The 22,781-nt window shown below is 43.8% G+C and overlaps 2 protein-coding genes across 5 annotated transcripts in view; one reads left to right on the top strand and one right to left on the bottom strand.

Annotated features, from left to right (window-relative positions):
* spock1 (SPARC (osteonectin), cwcv and kazal like domains proteoglycan 1) overlaps positions 1–7,439 on the top strand; it is a 97,155-nt gene extending 89,716 nt beyond the window's left edge. For all 4 annotated transcript variants that reach the window (XM_034133894.1, XM_034133891.1, XM_034133893.1 and 1 more), the window contains 5 exons: positions 2,562–2,681; positions 2,913–3,134; positions 3,584–3,646; positions 4,185–4,322; positions 6,020–7,439. In XM_034133894.1, the coding sequence (XP_033989785.1) occupies positions 2,562–2,681; positions 2,913–3,134; positions 3,584–3,646; positions 4,185–4,322; positions 6,020–6,216 (740 nt within the window). In that variant the 3' untranslated portion in view covers positions 6,217–7,439. The remainder of the gene's footprint in view (positions 1–2,561; positions 2,682–2,912; positions 3,135–3,583; positions 3,647–4,184; positions 4,323–6,019) is intronic.
* A 3,496-nt stretch (positions 7,440–10,935) lies between these two features.
* Positions 10,936–22,481, bottom strand: bicc2 (bicaudal C homolog 2). Its single transcript, XM_034134091.1, is given in 20 exon segments — positions 10,936–11,511; positions 11,601–11,700; positions 12,260–12,426; positions 12,518–12,731; positions 13,324–13,493; positions 15,267–15,306; positions 15,830–15,935; positions 16,552–16,745; positions 16,875–17,008; positions 17,214–17,403; positions 17,619–17,750; positions 17,916–18,167; positions 18,918–19,133; positions 19,366–19,419; positions 19,519–19,680; positions 19,913–19,992; positions 20,117–20,186; positions 20,558–20,604; positions 21,807–21,828; positions 21,830–22,481. Coding segments are annotated over 20 exon segments (2,736 nt in total). The 5' UTR covers positions 22,085–22,481; the 3' UTR covers positions 10,936–11,380.
* Between the last annotated feature and the right edge of the window lie 300 nt (positions 22,482–22,781).

Below are 22,781 nucleotides of genomic sequence, written 5' to 3'. Positions count from 1 at the left end.
GGAATGAATGGTTAAACAGGCCATTTTATCTGTGTTGTGTTGTGTCCTTCAGTGCGTGAATGGTTTCATTTCCAGCTTTCTGTTTCATTGCTCAACAAAAGGAGTCCTTACACGGGCAGCAGTGTCGGGCCCGTCCAAAACTATTTGGGTCAAACTGAGAGAGGGAGATAAGAGGGGTCTATTGAGACTCATTGTTGGTCGTACTGCATAGTCCGAGAGACTTGAGAGGGACAGATGGAGAGAGCAGTGGAGACAAAAGTGAAAAAAGTGGAGGGAGAGGGACAGAGGATATCAAAGAGAAAAACAGACACAATCTTTGGACTCCATGGGGGGATGTGCAAGGGGAAAGATGGGAAATAAAGCACTCAAAGCAATTTAGAGGGGAGAAAGAAATGGAAGAGCGTGGCATATCAAAGCGGTTCCTTTAAGTTTAGGAGAAACTGTGGAAGGTACAGCCAGGAGTGATAAGTGGCCTCTATTGAATCTCAGAAAAGTGACGGCGCTAGAGGAGAGAGAGAGAGGTTGGAAGTGAAAAGGCAATGGAGGAAAATGCGGAAGAAGTCCTGAAAGGCAACAAAGGAATCCAAAAAGCAGCGAGTGCCTTAAATGGCAGCGAGCGTGAACAGAAAGGAAAACAATGGGGGTAAAACTTGGTGTGAGGAGGAGGAACGGTCAAATAAATAAGCGATAAAGAAAGAGTAATATGCTGCCGACTCTTCGGGAAGAATTGTAATTAGGAGGTGAGGACGGATAATGTTGTGGCTGTTTGGTATTTTGCTCTCTCACTCTGACCGTGGAAATGAAGAGCCCTCCGAAACGTTATCTGTATCCACCTGAAGGGTTATATCACTCTCACACACACACATACACACACATGAAAAGACCACCTTGGGATTCAAGAGGTAATGTCACACAGATAGCCAGCCAGTAATACGTTATCGGCCCTCTCCTCGGCTCCAGTCAGTTACCCGGGGCCTCCTCTGTTTTATAGGAGCCGCAATAATGACACAATCCCGCAACTATTACTATAAAATGAGTGTGTCTGTGTGAGTGTCTGAACATGATGCATCCCTGCCAGGACGCAGGACATGGTTGGGCCACAGAATGAAGAAGAGTGACAGAAACGTCTCTCAGCCTGGTGTCCTGCTGGCTCTGTGGCATGTGTGAGCAAAGTGTGATCCAGGTATCACACACAGGGACCAATCTGCTCTATTCAATTAAATATGTGTGTGTATCTCAGAGTGTATATGTGTTAGAGACAGACTTAGAGGGATATTATCTTTCCCTCTGCCTGATATGTCTGTAGGATTCAGTGCATTTGCATTTTCCTTCCTTTATGATATCTGACAGGATAACCAGGGACGAGACGTTTTTTCTCAAGATTAAATCGTTGTGATTTGTCTTTTGACGCGACTCTTTAAACGCTCTGAACCTTTGCATGTTTCCCAGCAAACTGCCTCAGTTCTGAAATAACAGTGCCGCCACATGAATACTAACAACCTACTTCTGCATTTTCTATAAGTCACGACAAAGCTGGAGCGTCTTGGATCGGAAGGCTTCAGCGAGAGGTGGAAAATGGCTCTTGTCCTTCAGGCACATTTATCAGGCTCTCAAAAGAAATAGAAAAAAATATATGTCAATCACATGCAGGAGAGGGAGAAAGGAGGACGGAGATTGACAGAGAGAGACGCGGAGGGAGACAGGCGGGGAGGGGAGTCTCCTCGGATTGCAGGCAGACCCTGTCAGTCCCACAGGGCTGCAGGAACCAGGGATTTGTTGTTGACAGAGGATGGTTTATACTTTGAATTAGGGCTATCACTAAATGTAATTCTCCAGCTCTTTTTGGGTTGCTGCATGGAGAGAAGAATCAACTTGCATGACAGTGTTTTTTAGCTGACTTTTGTTGTCCCGCAGAGGGGTTTGCTCACGCATAAAAAAGAACAAACACAGATTAATCTCCGCCGTGGAGAACTATCAAGTGTCCTCTCACTGAAATGACATTTCGGATTTCAATCAAACCTTTGTCTGTCGGTTGTGTGTTTGTGACTGCGAGCGTGAGTGTGTGGTTTCCCATGTGGATCAAATCAATCATCTGAACAAGAACATTAAATGGTCAACAGAAAGAGGTGCCAGCAGAAGAGGAAACTCCGATGTGTGTGTACTGTATTTGTATTGGGTTCCTATGGTAACTGTCAAGAGATAGCAGCAGTTCAGTGTGTGTTATGACTCCGCTGTGTGTACTCAAGGAGAAGAGTGTGATTAGAAAGGAAAAGGGAAGAACACAGAGAGGCAAAGTACACAGCAGAACTGAAATGAAAGTTTTGATAAGGAATATAAGAACTCTTCTTTTTCTCGCTGATGACAGAGCAGAAGATTGACAGCTTCTCCTCTTCTCATTACTTTCTGTGTGTGTGTGTGTGTGTGTGTGTGTGTGTGTGTGTGTGTGTGTGTGTGTGTGTGTGTGTGTGTGTGTGTGTGTGTGTGTGTGTGTGTGTGTGTGTGTGTGTGTGTGTGTGTGTGTGTGTGTGTGTGTGTGTGTGTGTGTGTGTGCGTGTGTATAGCCTGCACTGACACAGAGCTCCACAGTTTGGCTGCAAGACTAAAGGACTGGTTTGGAGTTCTCCATCTTGACGCCAACAGAGACCTCAAATCCTCCGACAGCCTCGACTCTGCCACTGGACGTGAGTACATAACCCCACGAAATGTGTGTGTGTGTGGCAGCCCTTTCCTGTTGACAGCGCCACACTTTTCAGTCCTCATGAGGGTTGCTGTTGACAGCGACCCCTGCAATGTTTTCTGTAATGTCTGAGCACATGTCAGATGGGCCACTGCATACACTCAGATTCACTCAGTTTGATACTTCAAAATGTTCCAACCTGTTCAATTTCATTATCTTCTTTTTCCTCTTGTAGATTTTGACACCAGCATCTTGCCCATCTGTAAGGACTCTCTGGGCTGGATGTTCAACAAGCTTGACATGAATTTCGACCTCCTGCTGGACCAATCAGAGCTGAGTGCCATCTACCTGGACAAGTATGAGCTGTGCATGAAGCCCCTCTTCAACTCCTGCGACTCCTTTAAGGACGGGAAGCTGTCTAACAACGAGTGGTGCTACTGCTTTCAGAAACCTGAGGGTGAGGAGGGGGAAAGGGCAAAGAAAATAAAGAATTGCTGGAAACGTTTAGATGAGAAAGGCAATAATGAGGTGTAAAACCCTCCAACAATTTGAAACTCATGCTCAAGAGAAATAAATCCGATGAAAATGTCCCAATAATGTCACAACACAACTAATGAAATACATAAACATTTCAATACTGGTTCCTATTTCTTTAAAATGCGCATTGTGTACAGAGATTGTGGTCTTTTAAGCGGATAATGAATCGAGAAATAAACTAAATAAAACGTAGACAGAGATTATAAATTGGTAGTCGATGAGAAGATGCAATTGAGGATAATGCTTGGAGAAATAAAAGGGTGTCCAATACAAGAAATCAATAAGATGTTAGTGTAGCGTATATAGAGTAGATGGTAAGACAGAAAAACAAGCCCTTTTATTTAAAATGTTTTTGTGTTTTGGTTGTAGGACTGCCCTGCCAAGCGGAGAAGAGCAGGATCCAGAATCAGAGTCGGAGGAAGAGCTTCATAGGTCAGTCTGGATGATTGACAGCTGTCACTCACTGACTCCTACATGAACTCATTTATTGCAAACAAACAAACAGCCTAGCATTACCAGCTGTCCCTGTTTCCAACTGTCTGGAGCAGAGAATATAAATCAGCAGCATTAAACAGACACCCACTATAAAGCACATCCTGACATTTTGTACACATTTCATCTGTCGCCTGCGGGCGGATCTTTCAGTCTTCCAGCTCACAACAAGCATAGCCTGAAGAATGAGCTTGGGCTGGGTCAAATGAAGGTAACAGAAGTAGGTGTGTGTGTGTGTGTGTTTGTTATTGAAAGTGACTGCTTCCCTTTAAGCAGGATGTATAGTTGTTGTCCTGCAACCTTCACAGCAGTAATTGATTGCCGATATCCCCCTCTGAATACATAAGAACTGTGGTCTCAACTACAGGAAATGAAGGATCACATGAATCTTCTGTTCTCCGCCCTTTTGTTTCTTGCTGTTTACTCGGTCTCACCTTGTATTCCCTTCTTCCATCCCGCCCTTACTTACCATCTTTAGGCTCTTATATTCCCCGGTGTACTGAGGAGGGTTACTTCAAACCAACGCAGTGTCACAGCAGCACCGCCCAGTGTTGGTGTGTGGACAAATACGGCAATGAGATCGCTGGCTCCAGAAAACAAGGCAACCCCAATTGCGGTAAGTCCACACACACACACACACACACACACACACACACACACACACACACACGCCCATATAGCTTAACAAGGGGTATGGTTGTGTTGCAGAGCTCCCGTTTGAACATAATATACCACTGAAACTTGAACAGTACCACAATATCTCGGTATCAGAGATCTACTCGCTTCCCTTCCTTACTATCTTTAGCGGTATCTAAACATCAGTAAATATTTATGAAATAGATAACATGCCTCTGGAGTTTGGCTGGTTTACTATCAGTCATGTGCCTGATGTTATCTGCCTCTGATATTCTGCTCATTTAGCTTTGATAAACACCAGCTTCCTGCAAGTCAAGTAAGAAACTCCGTCACACTTGTCAGCAGAGAGCAGCGTCAAAAGATTGGTTGTTTACATGAATTAAAAGCAATGACTGAGCAGCCTCTTTTATAGGAGGGTAAACGCATACTGCAGGCTGATGTTGGCATCCAAGAAAATGCCTTCAAACAAGGAATATATATAATTAAGTGCTTTGATATGTCAAATCTATAGCTCCACCATAGCCAGGGGTGGATAGTCAAAGGGAATGGTCAAAAAGCCAATAGAGGCACTTTGCTGCAAATCAATGGCCATGGGATTTCTTTGTGGAAAAGGAGAACAATAATTAGCAAGAAAGGATGGAGGCAGATATACTGATTACCAATAACACAGCCAGCTCGCAGTCACAGATTACGGCTCACTGGAATGCCAGTCTAGTCCAAAGCCAGTAATTGCACCTTCCAATATTGATGAGGTGTCTCTCCAGAGCCTGACAAACACACACACACAAACAAACACACTGCAAACACACACATAGACAGCAACAGCCCTTTGTCTCCGGTCTAACAAGCTTAGGCTGCAGCAGCCTGGATCTTTTTTATTCTGCCTTGCAAAGAAAAAACTAGTAATGCAGCAGCTCTCCGTTCAGTAGTCTAAACGCAAAGACACCAAACTGATTTTAACACTGGAAGTGCCACTCAGCCTGAGTACACTTGTACCTAGGTGTGAAGAGGCTGTTAGGAACTTAACTCAGAAGGATTTTAACGTCCCAATTTCACAAAATGCTGGAGGCTGCAGCGGAGATAATGACTGCTGTTTGCACAGTTACATTTGCAAAATTGTTTGCAAATGTAACTTGATGTTACTAAGCTTTTAGCACAGATGCTAACTAAATATGCAACCTCTTGACTCTGCATTGCGATGTGTTAAGTGGAGGATCAAAACAAAATAGAGTAAAGTTAAAAAATGAAGTCGGTTGGAGTCTGGCAGGGATGCAATGGAAACACGGCTTAAGAGTCTACATGCTAGAAGCTCTGTTCGGCTGCTTTTATGCACAATGAGAAGCTAAATGCTAACACATTTAAGATTGGCTAGTTAGTATTTAACACAATGTATGATTGTGCTAAATAAAAAATGGCTATACATCCCAAAAAGGTATGTACAAACTTTGTGCCAGATAATATGAATTCCCTGAATGTGTGCAGAGTATACTAAGCTAGACAACCTTTAGCAAATCTCTCATGAACTGTTAAGGTCACACAGTCCCCGGCAGCATTTACCATCAAAGAGTGAGACCATGATCCACTGACCCCACATGAGTATAGTATATCACAGTTTACACACTCAGGGATCCTGTGTTTTAACCTGTTTGCTTATCTGTGTTTTTTATCTCCCTACAGATGAGGACCAGGAGACATCGGGGGATTTCGGCAGCGGCGGTGCTGTCATCCTCCTTGGCGACCAGGAGGAGGAGCCATCACAGAGTGGGCGGAGCCGGCAGAAGAAGAGGCGGGGCCGGATTCACCCCCGAGGAGCCATCGAGGATGACGAGGACGAGGAAGACGATAAGGATGACGAGATTGGCTACGTGTGGTAGCTCCGCTTCATCTTATTTTGCCATCAGCCGACCAGGAATCTCCGTTAACTCAGCACAGATCTGAAGCCATTCCAATGTCCCCTCCTCCTCCTCCAGTTACTTTGGCAGCAGCTCATCTTTTGGCTCCTGAACTTGCTCTTGTGATCCCTGTCTCTTATCCATGTGACTCTCTTCAGTGAACCTCATTAGACGTCTTCCTTTTGTGTTTCACAGACTCAAAACAGAAAACCTATTGCATTTCACCAACAACTGTCAAGACCCGGTCAGAATCCTGCTCCACTCTCTGCCTCTACCTTCCCCTAAACCTGTAATCATTGACCTCTTCTGAAATGGACTTCTCCATTTTCTCTATCTCCTTCTTTCTCTTATCCTGTCCCTCTCTCCTGTCCCTGTCTGTCTGTTATGTCAGAGCCTCTGGTCAGTCTGTGAGCCCAGATACATAAGCTGATGTACCGGATGTAAATATGTTTCCTCCATCCAGGTAGGCCAGATAGTGGACTGAACCCACCCTGTGCTTCACCAGCAGCCTCATACTCATGATTTGTGTTTCACTGTCGGGCTCCTTCTAGTGTTCAAAGATGTTCCCTCAACACGTTCCCAGGCTCTGAGATGCTCCCGCTCTTGCTGTTATTTCATGGAGGATTGCAAATTATTTAATCGTTGATCTTGAATGTCCCAGAAAGCCCAGGAAGCAATGAGACTAATGATGTATTGTCGTTGTTGTTGCATGTTTCTCATCGTGTTTCTGTAAAAGAGAGAATTACCTGGCCATGTCTAGCTCTATGCATCTCAAACAGAAAGTGATGCCTATTTGGCTGCTACAATACTTTGTTGCTATGTTGATTCTGTCTAGTGTCTTTTTGGTTCTTCTCCCATTCTCAGGAGGTATAGGAAGTTGCATTGCAGAGCGATAGCACTGTAGAAAAGAGAACTGCAAGGCCTACAGTCCAAACGTGCGGCGTTTCAGCCAGCTTCTTTTGCTAATTGGTCAGTAGGGCTTTTGAGGCTGTTTGGCTGTGCACAGACACTAGAGGAAGAAGCTGCTCCTGAGCTGGGAGGACACATGAAGTCCGGCGAGCAGAGAAGAGGCTCTGCTCCGCCTCGCAACACTGGATATGTTCGTGATTTAAAATTGAAATCCTCACTATGTCAACTAAGTGAATTTTTATTTGTAACTTTGAAAATGTAAGTAAAGTGGCACTTTGGATGTCTTTTGAACCTTAGGTCTGTGTCCATGTGTCTGTTGTTCTCCGGATGATCCGCACAAGCCTCACATTTCATCTTATTTCAACAAAGCATGATGAAATAAAAACACATCACTTTCCTCCCTGCGAAACCACAACCACATTCATATGAGTTTCATATTGTTTTTGGTTTTATTGTCTCCGACGCTCGGTTTCTCTGCAGTGGAACAATCAAAGCCCTCCATCAATGCTGACCTTTCCAACCTTGAGAAAGCAGCCTCTCCTGTTAGAAGCCGACATAAATGGAAGCAGCACAAACATCTTATCATTTGCCTTTGAGAGAAGGAGAATCACAAAGCCAGCAGTACCCAAAAGAACATAAAAGCTTAATGAGTCTTTTTGTAATCTCACTGGATAATGGGACAGCTGACCCCACTGGGTTAAAACAGCCCGCTCAGCACTTTGAAAACACATTGTACCAACAATCGAAGGCTAAAAGGACGACAGAGTCTTCTGCCTTGAAACAGCCTATTCAGCAGTTCACTCCACACTCTCTCAGATACAGTAGGCGATGGCTTTAACTATGTGCATTCAATTATGCCAGTAGTTGTGCGGGGTATAATTACCAAATTCTGGGACCCTGGTTAGTGCAGGGTCTTCTGTCGTCAGGCTACATGACAAAAGCTGTGAAGAAAATCTCTCATCCGCTCACTTTCATTACATGCAGTGCTGCCTTTTTATCTGCATTGAATCTGGCGTTTTCCTTTACCTTGCATAAATTATGGAACCAACTTCAAATGATTCCTTGAACTGGAGATGTATCTCATAAAGTTAGCATATTCGTTAAAGCTGTTTACTTGTCTTTTCATGTCTTTTTTTAAATGTTTTGAAAACACAGCTTATATCTCCTTCAAGACAACCTTGGCCAGTTTTGTGTTTACACTTATCCTAGATTTAATTGTGAAGATTGAAAACACTCTCATGGTTTTTCGGTTAATATGAATCCCCCACCAGCAACTGGCTAACTTAAGGGAAACGGCTATCCTGCTCTGTCCAAACAAAACAAAATCCACCTACTGTAACAGACCTGTTACAGCAGACTAGCTAACACCTTATATCTCCTTTTATTTTTATTTATGCTAAGTGAAGTTGGCCTGTAGCTTCATATTTTCACACGATGCCAGTTCAGAGAAAGGGATGACTGGTGGTTGTACCCATAATTCACAAACTCTCACACACACACACACACACACACACACACACACACGCACACACACACACACACACACACACACACACACCCACAGTCATTATTGTTTCTATTTCCCTGCGCTCTCCCACTCACTCTCCTGGAGTGAGCTCCATCTTCAGCTCTGTTAGGGAGATGCGTGGTTGTGTTTTTTCCTCGGGGCACTTTGTTCCTCTGGTTCAATTCTCTACTGGCTGTTTTTGTATTATCCACAGATGACTTCCGTGTCAGGTGGATTCAGACGGAGTCTCCATGGAGACCGGTGATTGGCTACCAGCGGGGGGTTTTACACATTGATGGTCCATTTTCGGGACGAAATAAAGCAGCTTGATAGTATTTGATTTCATTTGAGATGCTGTTGACTGGTCTTGGTATTGAGTGTTCTGTAAGAAGGACCTTTGTGTTTTACTTTACATTTTTAAGGTTGTAACTTCAGAACCCACACAATGTCAGACCAGTGTTAAACACACTGCACTACTCTTCTTCAGTACACCATGCTCTATTTTTCCATTCACCTGGATTCTTTTTTCCCACTTTGAGGTACAACTTGTATTCATCATTGATAGACAGTATTGTCACCTTTTAAGCTGACAGCAGACAGAGCAACATCATAACTTCTTAGGGAAAGATCAGGGACTTTAACTGTTTAACAGGGGTGGGAGAAGTACTCAGATCTTGTACTTAAGTAAAAGTAGAAGTACCAGAGTGTAGGAATACTTTGTTACAAGTAAAAGTCCTGCATTCAAAATGTTACTCAAGTAAAAGTACAAAAGTATTAGCATCAAAATATACGTAAAGTACTAAAAGTGAAAGTACTCATTCTGCAGATTGGTTCTGCTGCTGTAGATGAAAACTACTGATAACATGAAGAATAACCCTAACCTGGCAAGTTATGGGCTACAAACCAAAACAATAAACTGAATGATACTGAAACGCTCCTTAATAGTGAGGGGGATCTGCTGGATGTGAAGATAATATATACTGTGGGATCTTTAATATGAGTCATTTAAATCCATTATTAATATGAAAATATTGATTTTAGCATATTAAAACCTATTCATCTAAATACAGTACTCCTCCTACGACAAAAAGCTTTAGCTAGACTGCATCATCTTAATATGGAGAAGCTAAGAGCACTTAAATGAAAAAGACCAGGCTGATTATGGAGTCTGCTCACAGTTTCATTTTGCCTGCCGATCATATGTGCCAAGATTGCCACTTAGCAGGTTTGAAGTCCAAGTGGCTCTCCAGTCATCAAGGTCCAGAGGGCTGCCGGTTCTTCCAGGTAGTTTTCATTCTAGTTGTGTGATCAAGGACCGATTTAGACCCGCAACCACAGGGGAGTGCAATTAACTACCTGACAGAAGAGGAAATCCTGCAGTGCTCCAGGGCCTGAGGACCAGATTTGAGGATCACTGGTCTAAAGCCTGCCTATGTAATTGGCAAAGACATTGTAATAAGTAGGGATCATCTCTTTAATCTGTCACGGCCTGCCACTTCCACTCACTCTCTGTCATGCTCTGCTTCCGCTGCAGCAGCTCGGTGAGCGTGGAGGTTTTCTGGATCATTCACTTTGGATATGGTAACCAACAGCACTGTTCCAAATGTGCAAATTTAGAGAGAGATCATACCGCTCTCGTTAATACTCTGCCAGTGAGGTCCCTCTGATAGCACTTAATTGCTGGGTGTAGCCCTTTGCTAAATAAATTAAACAGGAAACAATTCATAAGCGGCTCCAGTGGCTTCCCTGCTGGCAATGGTGATAAATTAAATTGAAACTTTCAGGGGAGCAGTCATGCGAGACCGAACCACATTATAAGCAGTCACATTACCCTCAGACCAATATTTGCATTTACCTATTTGGGTTTTCTAATTCATTTTTTCCCTATCTGATTGTTCGTTCCCTGCCATGTCCACCAGAGCTCTGACGCTGTTGTCACTGCGTTTCTTTGGGGGGAAATTCCATTGCTTTTTAAACTACACAAACTTGACTTGAATGTATAATCACAGTGTGTGACACTAGTGCCCTCTGGTGGTCTAATCCAGCTGGCTGCATGTACTTTTTAATAGAAATCCTGCTCTTCGGGGGGTCTGGTAGGAGTTAAGGGCGGAGACGATATAATTGCAATACCCCTGCTATCAGCCTGGCAGAGGATCTTTTTTTGCACGTCGTTCACCCATTTCTCTCTCCCTCTACTTTCCTGTCAGCTCTTTAATAAAAGAATAAAGCAATACAAAAATATACAAATAAACCTTGAGAGCAACATGTATTTATTATCACTATCATTATACAATGTCCTTTTTTTTGAAAATATCTATTTACAATTGCATAAGTGTAGTGGTTAACATGGACTCAAACACATGGCCAAAGCATGGGGTTACAGTTTGCATAATAAAGGCACTTTCTGAGGATGAAAGGAACACACATGATGAACATGGTCTTATTTGTGTTTCTTTCATTTTGTTTCTTGTAGAATCAGAGGTTTGGAAGGGAAGACCTCCTTGTCTTAATTTCGTATAAAACACTTTGGGGTATGGCTGTAGATTAAACACACAGAAGTCAAAAATGTTTACATAATGTTTGCTGCTCTTCAGGCAAATATAGGCTTATCCAGTTATGGTGACTAACAAGCAGGCCTCTGCACTGGCAACAGCATCACTGTTTCATTTCTTAGAGGCTGAATTTCTCCACGTCAGTCGGATGGAGCTCAGTGCTGGTGGGGGTCTCCTCTCACCAGTGATTACTCTGAGCAGCCACTTCTAGATCAATGATTGGCGGTAGTCGACCGCTGGCCCCGCCCTCCAGGTATCCAGGCTTCACAGCAGGTGTGTCTGAGAGCCTCCTCTTGCTCTTGGTCAGGTCTGGACAGGAAGAGAAATAACTTAATAGTATCACAAGAGGACAGATGGAGAAGCTGCTCTGAATTCAAGCTAGGACGTCCGGTTCTCACCTGAGATTGCCAATAACATCTTGCGTCTCGCTCCAAAGGTGGAGATGCCCACTTCCTTCAGATCTTCATCCGACAGAGTGAGGAAGGTCAGGTAGTCAATCTGGATGAGTACAGATAGCAGTGGTGTTACAGTTAACGCTCATTCATGATGCACTTTTCGTTTAAGTGTGTGTGGCTGTTTTGGCTTGGATTCCTTCATGTATGTTCCCATAAAACCAAACTGCACTTGTTTTTCACTGGATTTTATTATTTTTTTATGTAACACAAATGCTTAAAATCATAGTCCAGGTGGCAAAGCTATAGCTGGAGGGGTGGCTGAATCTAAAACCGTGGTTAATGTCCCGTGTAAAATCAAGGTTAATCTATTTTAATATACATCTTAATATACAACTATTATTAATCACATGTTTAGACGCGAGTGTAATCCGGAAAGAATACACTTCCCTTAACATCTTATTGTGAAGGCTGTTTAGTTGCATTGAAACATAATTTTGTAGGACACAGTGGTTTGTTTATATATTAATTATATTATATGTATATGTTTATATCTGTATGTTTAAAGCTCTTGACCCAGTTCTCCCACACAGCGTGTTAGTGATAATGAAGATGTGTTTTCCCTCACTAATAACGTTTTTTTATATAGAAATGAATGTGTTTACCTCTTGTTGTTCAAACACATCGAGGTATTTGATTAGTCCAAGTTGGCTGAGCAGCTCCGGCAGGTCATCTATCATCTGTGGGGAGGGGCTCCGCTGGCTGCAGGTCGACGCCCTCCTCGACGAGCACACACCTTCAAAGTAGCTGCTGCTGCTCGGGAAGCTCTCCGCTGGACATTAAAGGTCAGAGGAAGAGGTTCAAAATGGCGGGGAGAAAGGTGACACACTGTTTTGTTGAACTTAAACACACGTAGGACTTACAGGGTTTGTCATTTCTGCTTCTATTCATTGAGGATACAAATGCAGGGAAGGAGGATGAGGAGGAAGTGAAAGTAGATGGGGGTGAGGAGGGGGAGGAGGATGAAGAAGAGGAGGAGGAAGACACAGGCAGGGATGAAGATGTGGATCCATGTCTGTCCCTCCAGTTCTCACAGTTGCTCCGGTTGAACACCTTCCCCATCTGAGCAGCCCATGGCTATAGGTGACAAAGAGAAATTGTAACGGCATTAAATATAAAGCAGTTTCAAATATTTCACAGCAGCACCTTGCACTACTGTCCCCATCCCCTTCCTTTGTCTCTATTCTCTTTGTCAGTGATACAGGTCATAAGTCAAACAGTTTCACATCCTCTTGTGTGAGAGGGTTTCAGTGGACACACAGCCATAGATCCAAATATGTAACAAGAGATCTGCCCCTGTGTGCAGACCTGTGATAATAGCACTGTCTGACTGGACATTATCATGCAGTGAGCAGAGCAAACGCTTCCTCCCAGCTGCCTGGGTCTCAGAAGAAAATTGAACCTATTGAAGGAATGCCTTTAGCTCTTATTAACTTAAGTGAGAGTGGGTCTATATCACTGGCTATAGAGCAGTAAGTATGCAGCCATTCAGGAGGCTTGAGAAGAGAGAAACAGCTCAGGTAAACAGGTTGCTAAGAGGTGGCTGTGTTGACTGAAGCGATGGTATCAAACCCAAGGTAATTGAACGAACAAATGAGCAAGTCCAGTAAAGTATAGAAATCAAGCCTTAAAGTCCATCTTGTTTCAGTTGTTCAAAGCAGACACTTACTTGTACCTGTTGCTGGCTGATGCTGCTGCTCAGGTAGGGTTTGTAGCTGCGGCGGCTGATGTTGCGGAGCTCTTTGATCGCCTCTGCTGGCATGGACTTGGAGAAGCCGAGGCCGCTCCAGGTGTCTGTCGGCTTTTGGACCTCTGTGACCACAGGCTTTCTCAGCATGGCTGACACAACACAGACAAACACACACAGGAGGATACAGACTTAAAACCAGCATTAGCTGACTTTGTTTGCCACTTTAGGGCAGCTGGTACAAGCTAAAAATGCAACACCGTCATATTGATTTTTCCACAGCGGAAACTAAGAGACGTTTTAAGTTGTATTTCGAGCGACTTTTAAATCAAGTTTTCTTTCAAATGTGTTGCTCCCTGCCAACTCCTGAGAGAAATATGTGGCTCATAAAGTGTTAAATGTTCCACTGAGTTCATCAGCTGGTCTCAACCTTGTCTGTCTGATGACTGGTGATGGATAGGTTGCCAAAAGTGGGTTCATTAAGGCTTTTACTAGAAACAGCTGCAACCAGAAACAACACTGATTATATGTGTTGAGAAGGAACTAACAGAACATTTTGAAAAAAACACGGAAATGCTTTTCGTTGAAGGAAACTACAGTGGAGTGGTTATGATTTTTAGGTTTGTCACTATGAGTGTCTACTTTTACATTGCACATACTTCCTCACATTGTTAATATAGGTTCTAGCAGCTTTAAGGTCAAATATTGAAATGAGCAGATACTTTCATAAAAACTGTACTTGACTTTAATGCATAGCCTTAGTCCGCCTATTTTAAAAATGCATTGCAGGTTTTTTATGTCTCCTCCGATAGTGTAAGTTGGACAAGCTTGGCTCAGGTGTTGAATAATGAATCACACTCAGTGCCTCTCCTTGCCAGCATGTGGCATACCTAATAAAACCTAATTTCGCTGAGATAGATACACGCTCTTAAACGACCAACAAGTGACCCTGGGCCTCTTCTGACAGTCGAACAGATCCATGTGTCAATGTGTGATAATAAACCGCAAAGAGTGCAATATCAATAGGATTATTACTGGTGGGTTATCACACGTGTGGTATGTGTGTGTTTGTGTGAGTAAATGTCCCATTCATATACTGGCATATGGGTGTCCTAATGACTGTGAGGCAGATGGCCCATTCAAACTGCTAATTCATAATCCCATAAAGCAACACTGAGGGAATTTAGTACCATTTGGCTGCTGATCTTCCCAGTATCTCTCATTCTGCATGATGGATGAGGTTCTGTTTTCTGTGTGTGTGTGTGTGTGAGGGCACACACAGCTGTGTCTGCATGCAAGTGTGTGTGTGTGTTGTCAGCATTGTGTATCTAACCCGTGTGAATCTAGTAGCAGTGCCAGCGCTAGTCTATTATAACGCTGGCACAGTGCATCCCATAAACAGGTCCCCTTCATCAGTTGGGTTGGCAGCGAGCGGCACTGAAATGAGTCGCCTCCATCAGAGCCTGCCTCTGCTCGGGATATTAATGTGTTGCCTCCATAACGCACTTGAATAAAACAAATAAGCTACTTCATCCTGTATAATCATATGACATTAAATCCTGTTTTCTCAATTATATGACTAAAAAGTATGCATAAATACAGCAAATTAAACAACCCTCTTTGTTTTGTTTTGTTTGAGGAACTGAGATAAAGTGCTTCTCCAATCTGTGCCCAGTTTACCTCCAAAAATAACAGATTGGTTGTATATAGGAGGCTTTTCATCAAGCCAAAGATAACTATACAGTAAGCATGTTGGGCCAAATGTGTTTTTTAATATATGTATCTGCAGCATACAGCAACTATAGATCAATAAAGAGTATAAATGCTTGCTTAGCAGTGCCCTAGTTGTCGCAGCCTAAGTCTGTGCAGAGCTCTTGAAAGCACACTGAGACAGGAAGAAATATTAAACATTCAGGAGCACTAACCTCTGTTTGCCAGCAGTTTCTTCCTCTCATAGTCATAATCCTACAAAGCACAAACAGGAAATGGAGTGGGTAAATAATGCATGAAATTGAATATTTCTTTCTCTGCTTACTGAGCACAGGCAGGGGCACCGAACACTTTCTGCTGCTGCGGCAGTAAACCTGTTAATCCTCCGCTCAGTAACCTTTGAAAGTGAGGGATGACAAATGTGAAGGGAAGCAAACAAAAACAAAAATCGATTCTAAGATCAAATTCGCACCATGGCCAGGGATGTGCAAATCAATAGGTTTCATATCATCACAAATCAAATGTTACAGCTGGTTTTAATCTATCAGGCATTACAGACATGTTCAGGAGATTAAGGCGTTAAATCGTGTTTCTCTCTCTGGCATACACTCTTTTCATTATCTCTAAAACAACAAAGATTTTCATTGGTTCAGAATTACCTAATTTTCTTTCCAATGAGATTAAGTTGTAGCGAAATAAGGTGGACCATAGGAGCAGTTCATCATTTCATGTAGAAACTGGCAAAAGAGGGACCTGTCCAACTCCGTTTTTTTCTAACCTCAGCCGTGTATGACTCAGTGCGAAAATCCTGAGCGTGTGTCATATCTCTCCTCAGGCTGTTCCTCCGCTCATTCCTCCCTCCTTCTATCTCTGCGCTCAGCAATCTGGCACACACACACACACACACACACACACACACACACACACACACACACACACACACACACACACACACACACACACACACACACACACACACACACACACACACACACACACACACACACACACACACACACACACACACCACAACACACAGAAGGAGAGTCAAGGTTAGTTTAGACTGGTATGGCTACTGTACAGTATGTCCAACATTTGAGAACTTATCAGCACTTCCTCTACTGCAGCAGAAATACTGCAGTTTCAGAGACATGATGCTATATAATTATGGATTCTATTAAAGAGAGCTGCTCTACTTGAAACTGCAGTGCAACCTTTTTTTTGATCCAGAGAACCACATCGACTCAGCGAAAAGTAAATAGAGATGAGGTCAACGCGATTCTTTTCTCTAACTCCGTTCTCTGTGTAGCAAGATGTAAGATCTGGCATATGCAGGTGTGTGTGTGTGTGTGTGTGTGTGTGTGCGGTGCGTGCGTGCGTGCTTGGTGTGGTAGTGTGTTACTCTTAAAATTGGCTGTAAGTCCTCAGGGATCATTGTTAGCCAACACAAGTGACCTCACAAGTGACCTTAACAAGTGTTTTTCACCAGTGAATGCTCACCTGTATGTTAGCGCTTGCCCTGTTGAGTGGCGTCTGCCCTGGGTGAAAACCTTGGTAGCTTCGGGACCCTGGAGGCTGCCCCTCCGCCCCATCCTGCTCATGTAGCTGACTGCATCACACCCCTCAGATGACATTGGCACGTCGTAAGCGCTGTCATCATCTGATTGGCCCGACTGGTCCTCATTTTCTAGGATCTGAAGGAGACCAGAGAATTTAGTTCTTTGTGTTAATTTTCTATTAAGATGTATACATCAGGAAGAATTAGTTTTTGACTGACAGCAGAATAGTTTAAAAATGAAAGTTGTTTTAAAGAAGTGACAAACCTTCTCCAGTGGCCGGCTGTCTGTTCCCTTGAGTCCTGTCCTCCCCTCGTCAGCATGAGGGGTGAGACCCGGTGGAGGTGAGGGGCGGATCTTGGAAAAAGTCTGCACCTCTGAAGGGGGAGCTGGCCCAGAGCCTGATCAAAAAGAGGGGAACTGTACTTAGAGAGGTTTGCGTTCTCTTTTTCTTTAACCCGAAACCAATTTGTAGCAACTTGATAAGAGGAAAAAACTGTTTTAAATAAATTGTAAATGTTTTTGCTTGGAAGTCAGTGCAATCTATTTCCATGACATTTGGATGAAACACACCTTCACAGATAGATATATATGTGTGCTGCTCACCCTGCTCGGAGAGACGAAGCTGCTGCAGCAACATGTTGAGCCAATAGCTGGTCAGCCCGCTGCCGGCCAGCATGGGGTCAGAGGTCAACTCGGTTACCTTGGCGATCTCACAGGAATCTAACCCCAGGAGCAGACGGCGAGCCTCATAAAGACAGGAGATGTTTCTTTCCAGACCTTTCACCACTACTGACTGATAAACAATACAGAGTTTTAGTATTCAACACAATACAGAAATATTTCAATAAACATGTCGTGTCAAATCCAGGGAGTATTTCTTTTAGCTTCTCATTGACTTTATAGCCCTAGATTCAAGGTGAATTTAAAAACATGAGACTTGTAGGCAAAAAACAACACGATTAATATTTCAGGTCAGGGTTGATTTTAACAACAAGAAAGCAGTTGTACCTTGCTGGTCTGTTTTACTTTGGGCTTGACACTAATGAAGACTCCCAGGCTTTGCATCATCGGAGCCAGTTTACAAGGATCTGCCTCCCCATCTTCACGCATGTCAAACATCAAACACACAGGCAGACAGTCCTAGATGTGCACAGATAAATAATGTGAAATAACAACAGATAAAGAAAACACACAAAAAAGATTGACATATGCAAGCAATCAAAAACAAACAAATGCACCTGCCTCCTCTCAGGATTGATATTTAGCATAATTCTACCTGAACAAACCCCCCACACCCCACTGTACCATGAGCTGCTGCCGAGCCAGACACACTCCGTCAGGGTTGCCCTGGATGAGCAGAGAGGGGGGGCTCTGAGGAGCGCTCAGGTCGGGGAGGATGATCTGGGTCTGGGTCTGGTGCATGACGCTCAGGAAGTGAGATCCGTTCTGCCCCAGCAGGAAGAGATGCTGCTGGGAGGTGACATCCATCTGACTGCTCACCACACCTCCTGTGACCTCTGATCCCAGCAGCAGGTCCATCAGGATGCAGGTCGCCTTCTGCCAGCGGATGATAAATACATAAATGAAATGATATTAAACATTGGAAAACTCTTAGTTATCCCATCTATCAGAAACAAATTGATCACAATAAGGCTGCATTCACTACAAATCGAGAGATTTGCCAGAGATGGCAAAAGTACACACATCCTTTACTCAAGTAGAAGTGCAGATACTCGTGTTTAAAAATACTCTGGTAAAAGTAGAAGTACTGACTAAACTTCTTTACTCAAGTAAAAGTAAAGAAGTATGGGCTTTGAAATGTAATTAAGTAAAAAGTACCCATAACTACCAACTGTTTTAAAGAGTAACTGACCTCGCTTTATATTAATAGAACAATAATGTCATTGTTAGCTAATGAATGTTTCCATGCTGAACAACGGCAAAATGACAACGTTTTCATTGGTCCCTCTTCTTTAGAGAAGACCAGGAAATGAAGGATACACGCATCGTGTTAAAATCAATAGGCACACAATGACTCTAAATAATAATGATCACGCCACCAAACACAGATTAAAACTAAAGTAACGAACCTGATTTGAAAATGTAAGAAGTAAAAGTAAAAAGTTGTCAAAAAAATAAGTAGTGGAGTAAAGTACTGATACCAGAAAAATGTACTTAAGTACAGTAACAAAGTATTTGTACTCCACTACTTCCCACCTCTGGTCATAATAATCATCAGCTTTGAACTTACACCCTGTATAAACTGTCAACTGGAATAAATGTTTCCCTAAAAGGTTTGAGACTAACCTTGACAGCAGCTGCGTTGCCCTGCAGGCCCCAGACGGTGCAGCAGCTTTCATAGAAGCTGGGCTGTGCCTGGGGATGAGGTGGCATCGCCCTGAAGCTCACGCTGACCCCCAGGGTCTGCACCACCTGCTGGATGAGAGGGGACCCTGCATCTGGCAGAGCCTGGGGAACCAGGCTGACTGGGAGGTCAAAGGTCAAGGACAATGGCTGCAGGTCCTAGGATGGTAAACAAGAGTTAGTTGGAGAGGAGGTAACACAAGAACAAGAGGCAAACACAGAGATGTATGGCAGTGGCTTTCTGACAGATATAAGTGTATTTTTGTGCCAGCTACTCTATTAATCATGTTATTGATTTCTGTGCCCTGACAGGAGTGAAGAAATTGAGTTTTGAGACAAATCAAAATGTATCCTGGGTATTCTCTGCTCAGCCTGTACACGGATCACTCACTCTGATCCTCCTCCTGGCTTCCTCCACTCCCTCTATCGGCCCAGCGATGGACACCTGGTAAAAGTTGTAAACAATGTGATATTTTAATGAATTAGGTTTATATTCCTTAGACTGATTGAAATGCTGCATTAATGTCTCTACATAGATCGTTACCTGGTTGCTTTTCTCTCCTGAACCGTTGTGTCGGTTGGAGTCGGGAAAATGGATGTGGCAAGATGTGACCTCCATCACCTTTTTGATGTTCCCACCACCTTTCCCAATCACGTGGGAGTGCTCTGTGTAGGCCACGTCCATCTTAAGCGTCACCTTGTTGACCTGGATTTTATTTAAACACATTTATATAACTTTTCAGATTGGAATGGAGATTAAACGTGATGTGATGCAAACGGCAGCTGCAGAGTCTCTGCCTCCTACAACTTACAACCTACAAAAAAGATTTCCCAAGTGACTTGCTATAAAAGGAAGAAGTAACAAATTGGAAAACATGTAAAAGCACATCATCATCTCCATTGTTGATTGTTGAGATAGAAAGCACCAAAGCCCTCACCCTGGTTTCCAGCACTTCTAGTATCTTCTTTTTGGCTTCCGAAACATTGGCTCTCTTCCCCTCCACCTTCACGTGTGGATCTTGATGGGAACAGGAGTTCAGTGAGAGTTCATTACAATTGAGTTTGTGACAGTCAAGGTGCAATAGTACGGGAACAGGAATCTGTGACAGGAGGGAGTGACAGAAATATCAAGAATGTGTCACCTTTCTTTGACTTGGCTCCAATCTTCAGCTTGGATGGCCATTTCACCTGAGTGTCAGTTTCTCTCATCACCTGTTGAATCACAGACAATAGGAAGGGTGAGGAAAAAAGACGGAGCTCTCATTGTATGCCACAAATCACAACACATGCAATCAGAACACACACACAGACATAAACACATACAGACACACATCAGACAGCTTCGTACTAAGAATACAAAGCCTCATTTGCATTTCAAAGACTGCAATTATCTCCTCCATAAAACCAGTAATCACTGGATGCAGAGTATGGAACAAATATTAGAGTGGTGGCTACTGCTTTGCAAGCTACATTTAACCAATGCTTTCCACACTGATGATTATCCGTGGCTTTCACAGAGGAAGGCAGCTGGGTTTTCATTTGGTTCATGATCGAAATGTTTCCTGTTGTGGATTTCTACTTACTCTCTCAAAAAACTCCTCTCCCGTCTCCCCATCTCCATGCTTGGGAGCTGAAAAACAAATAAGAAGCAAACTTGAAAAACACATAAACCCACATTTTAAAATTCCTGCAGTGCGATTTGTCACGTTGTGTTGTTCAGCAGCCCCAGTGTTCAATATCAAGCATGTGTGCAGAGTCAACACTTAAATGTTGACTTGTTTGAATTTTTCCAAGCGACAGGAACAAGTGGTTGCCAGGAACATAAACAATTTTAAAAGGCCATCGCTCCACGGTGACATTTACAGGGTACAGAGGGGGGGTTGGCTCGAGGAACGCCCTCATCACTATGGGTTACGCTGGCCAGAGCTGGGGAATGAGAAGAGAACAGTGCAGGGTGGAGAGGGAAGGTGGTGCTGGTTGGGGGGGGTAACCACAAATTAGCCTAGAGACAGCTAATCACATCAATGGCATTTGCTGACGTACAGACCTCCCACTCGACCAACAAATTCAATAACAACTGCAAGATCAAAAGGGAATGTGTAAAACAAATGTAAGAAAGGGAGCACTGCTCAGCCTATCAGAGTGGAGTCTGGAGTGCAGTCGTACAGGTTGTATCCTTAATGGATGAGATGTTCAAACAATCCCACATGCACCGAATTCACTTTCCCATCAAGCGTCTGCTGCGAGAGGACAAACAGACAAACATCAGCCTCTATCTGCACACACACGCACACGCACACACACACACACACACACACACACACACACACACCACAGCACACACACACACACACACACACACACACACACAGCTACACACACACAGCACACACACACACACACACACACACACACACACACACACACACACACACACACACACACACACAGTTTCCCCAGTAACACAAGGGAGGCATTTGTCATAAACCTGCCACGCAGCGATAACTGAAGGAAGCAGTTACCTCTGCTTCCCAGACAGGAATGATAATAGCAGAAAAAGTATTTTGGATGCATAAGCCATTGCGGGTCATAAATCCTGGTGATACAGCAGCAGGGGTTTGGTGCATGGCAGTTATACTGATGGAGACAACAAGGACGCAGCAAGCTGGAGGCCCTGACAGGCACACAGGGTCAGGGAGATAACACAGGGAGGCTATGATAAGCTTCACTAACAGAATAAATATCAGGAAAGCAGCTTATGGAGAGGAGTGAAGTCGATATCAGTGCGACTGCATGATATTTACAGTAATATGAACATCTCAACTCACTCACCATACAACATGTTCTCCAGCTTTCTTCCTGTCGATCCTGAACCTCTCCTCCACCCACTCCGGGTCCAGACTCTGCTCTCTTGCATTCTCCTGCCCCGGCGCTGAACTTCCACCTACTTCCTCCTCTTCCTCATCCTCTTTCGGCTCTCTGTCGGGTTGGGCCTCGCTGGGCTCAGGCTTCACTGCTGAGCCGGGTTCTACGCTAGTTTCCGGGTCAGGCTGCTGGGGTGCTATGGTGGCCGGGACCGAAGAGCTTTCCTCGGTGGTGGTGGTGGCCATAGCAGGACTGAGCCCTCGTCAGTGTTTGTGTGTGTGTGAGGATGTGTGCATGAGTGTGACCAAGGAGACCAGCCGGGAGAGGGGAAAAAAAAGGAGAGAGGGGCAAGAAACACCCCCCTGTGTCTTTTCTTTAAATCCCCCGCCCCCTTCACTTAATTTAGTAGACAAATCTACCTCTTTCTCTGTTTCTTCAAGCTGTTTTAGGCTTTAGGGATTTGCTGCTATGGCCTTACATTGCACATATGTAAACACGGTTCATGTATTTTCTGTCTGAGGTGCTCCAGGCAGACAAACAAAACTACAACTGCAGCTGAGGCTCACTCTGTTCTAAGCAAATCCTCTGTAATCCTCAATTCAATGTCCACAGATGGATAGAAAGAAGAGGCCTATGACAAGACAAAATACACACACCTTTCACCCACACACACACACACACACAGCAACACATCCTGAGAAAGATCCTCACTCTAGCACACAGCTAACAAAATAAAAGGGTCACCCAGTTGTCCGTCCACGTCTGCCCTCCCTCCTCTTCCTCTGAATGAGAAGAACAAGGGCTGAGATTCCAGGGGTCGGGAGAAGGGTGGAGGGGTGTAAGGCAGCAACAGTGTGTGCTGTTTGTGTGAAGGGGAGCTTGCAACAATGCTTGGGATAAAAACAAGAAAATATTTCGAAATAAAGTCTCTTTCTAACTTAA

This window comes from Trematomus bernacchii, unplaced genomic scaffold (assembly GCF_902827165.1).
Source record: "Trematomus bernacchii unplaced genomic scaffold, fTreBer1.1, whole genome shotgun sequence".
NCBI lineage: Eukaryota > Metazoa > Chordata > Actinopteri > Perciformes > Nototheniidae > Trematomus > Trematomus bernacchii.
Note: the sequence above shows the minus strand (reverse complement) of the source record. Positions and strands in the feature narration are given on the sequence as shown.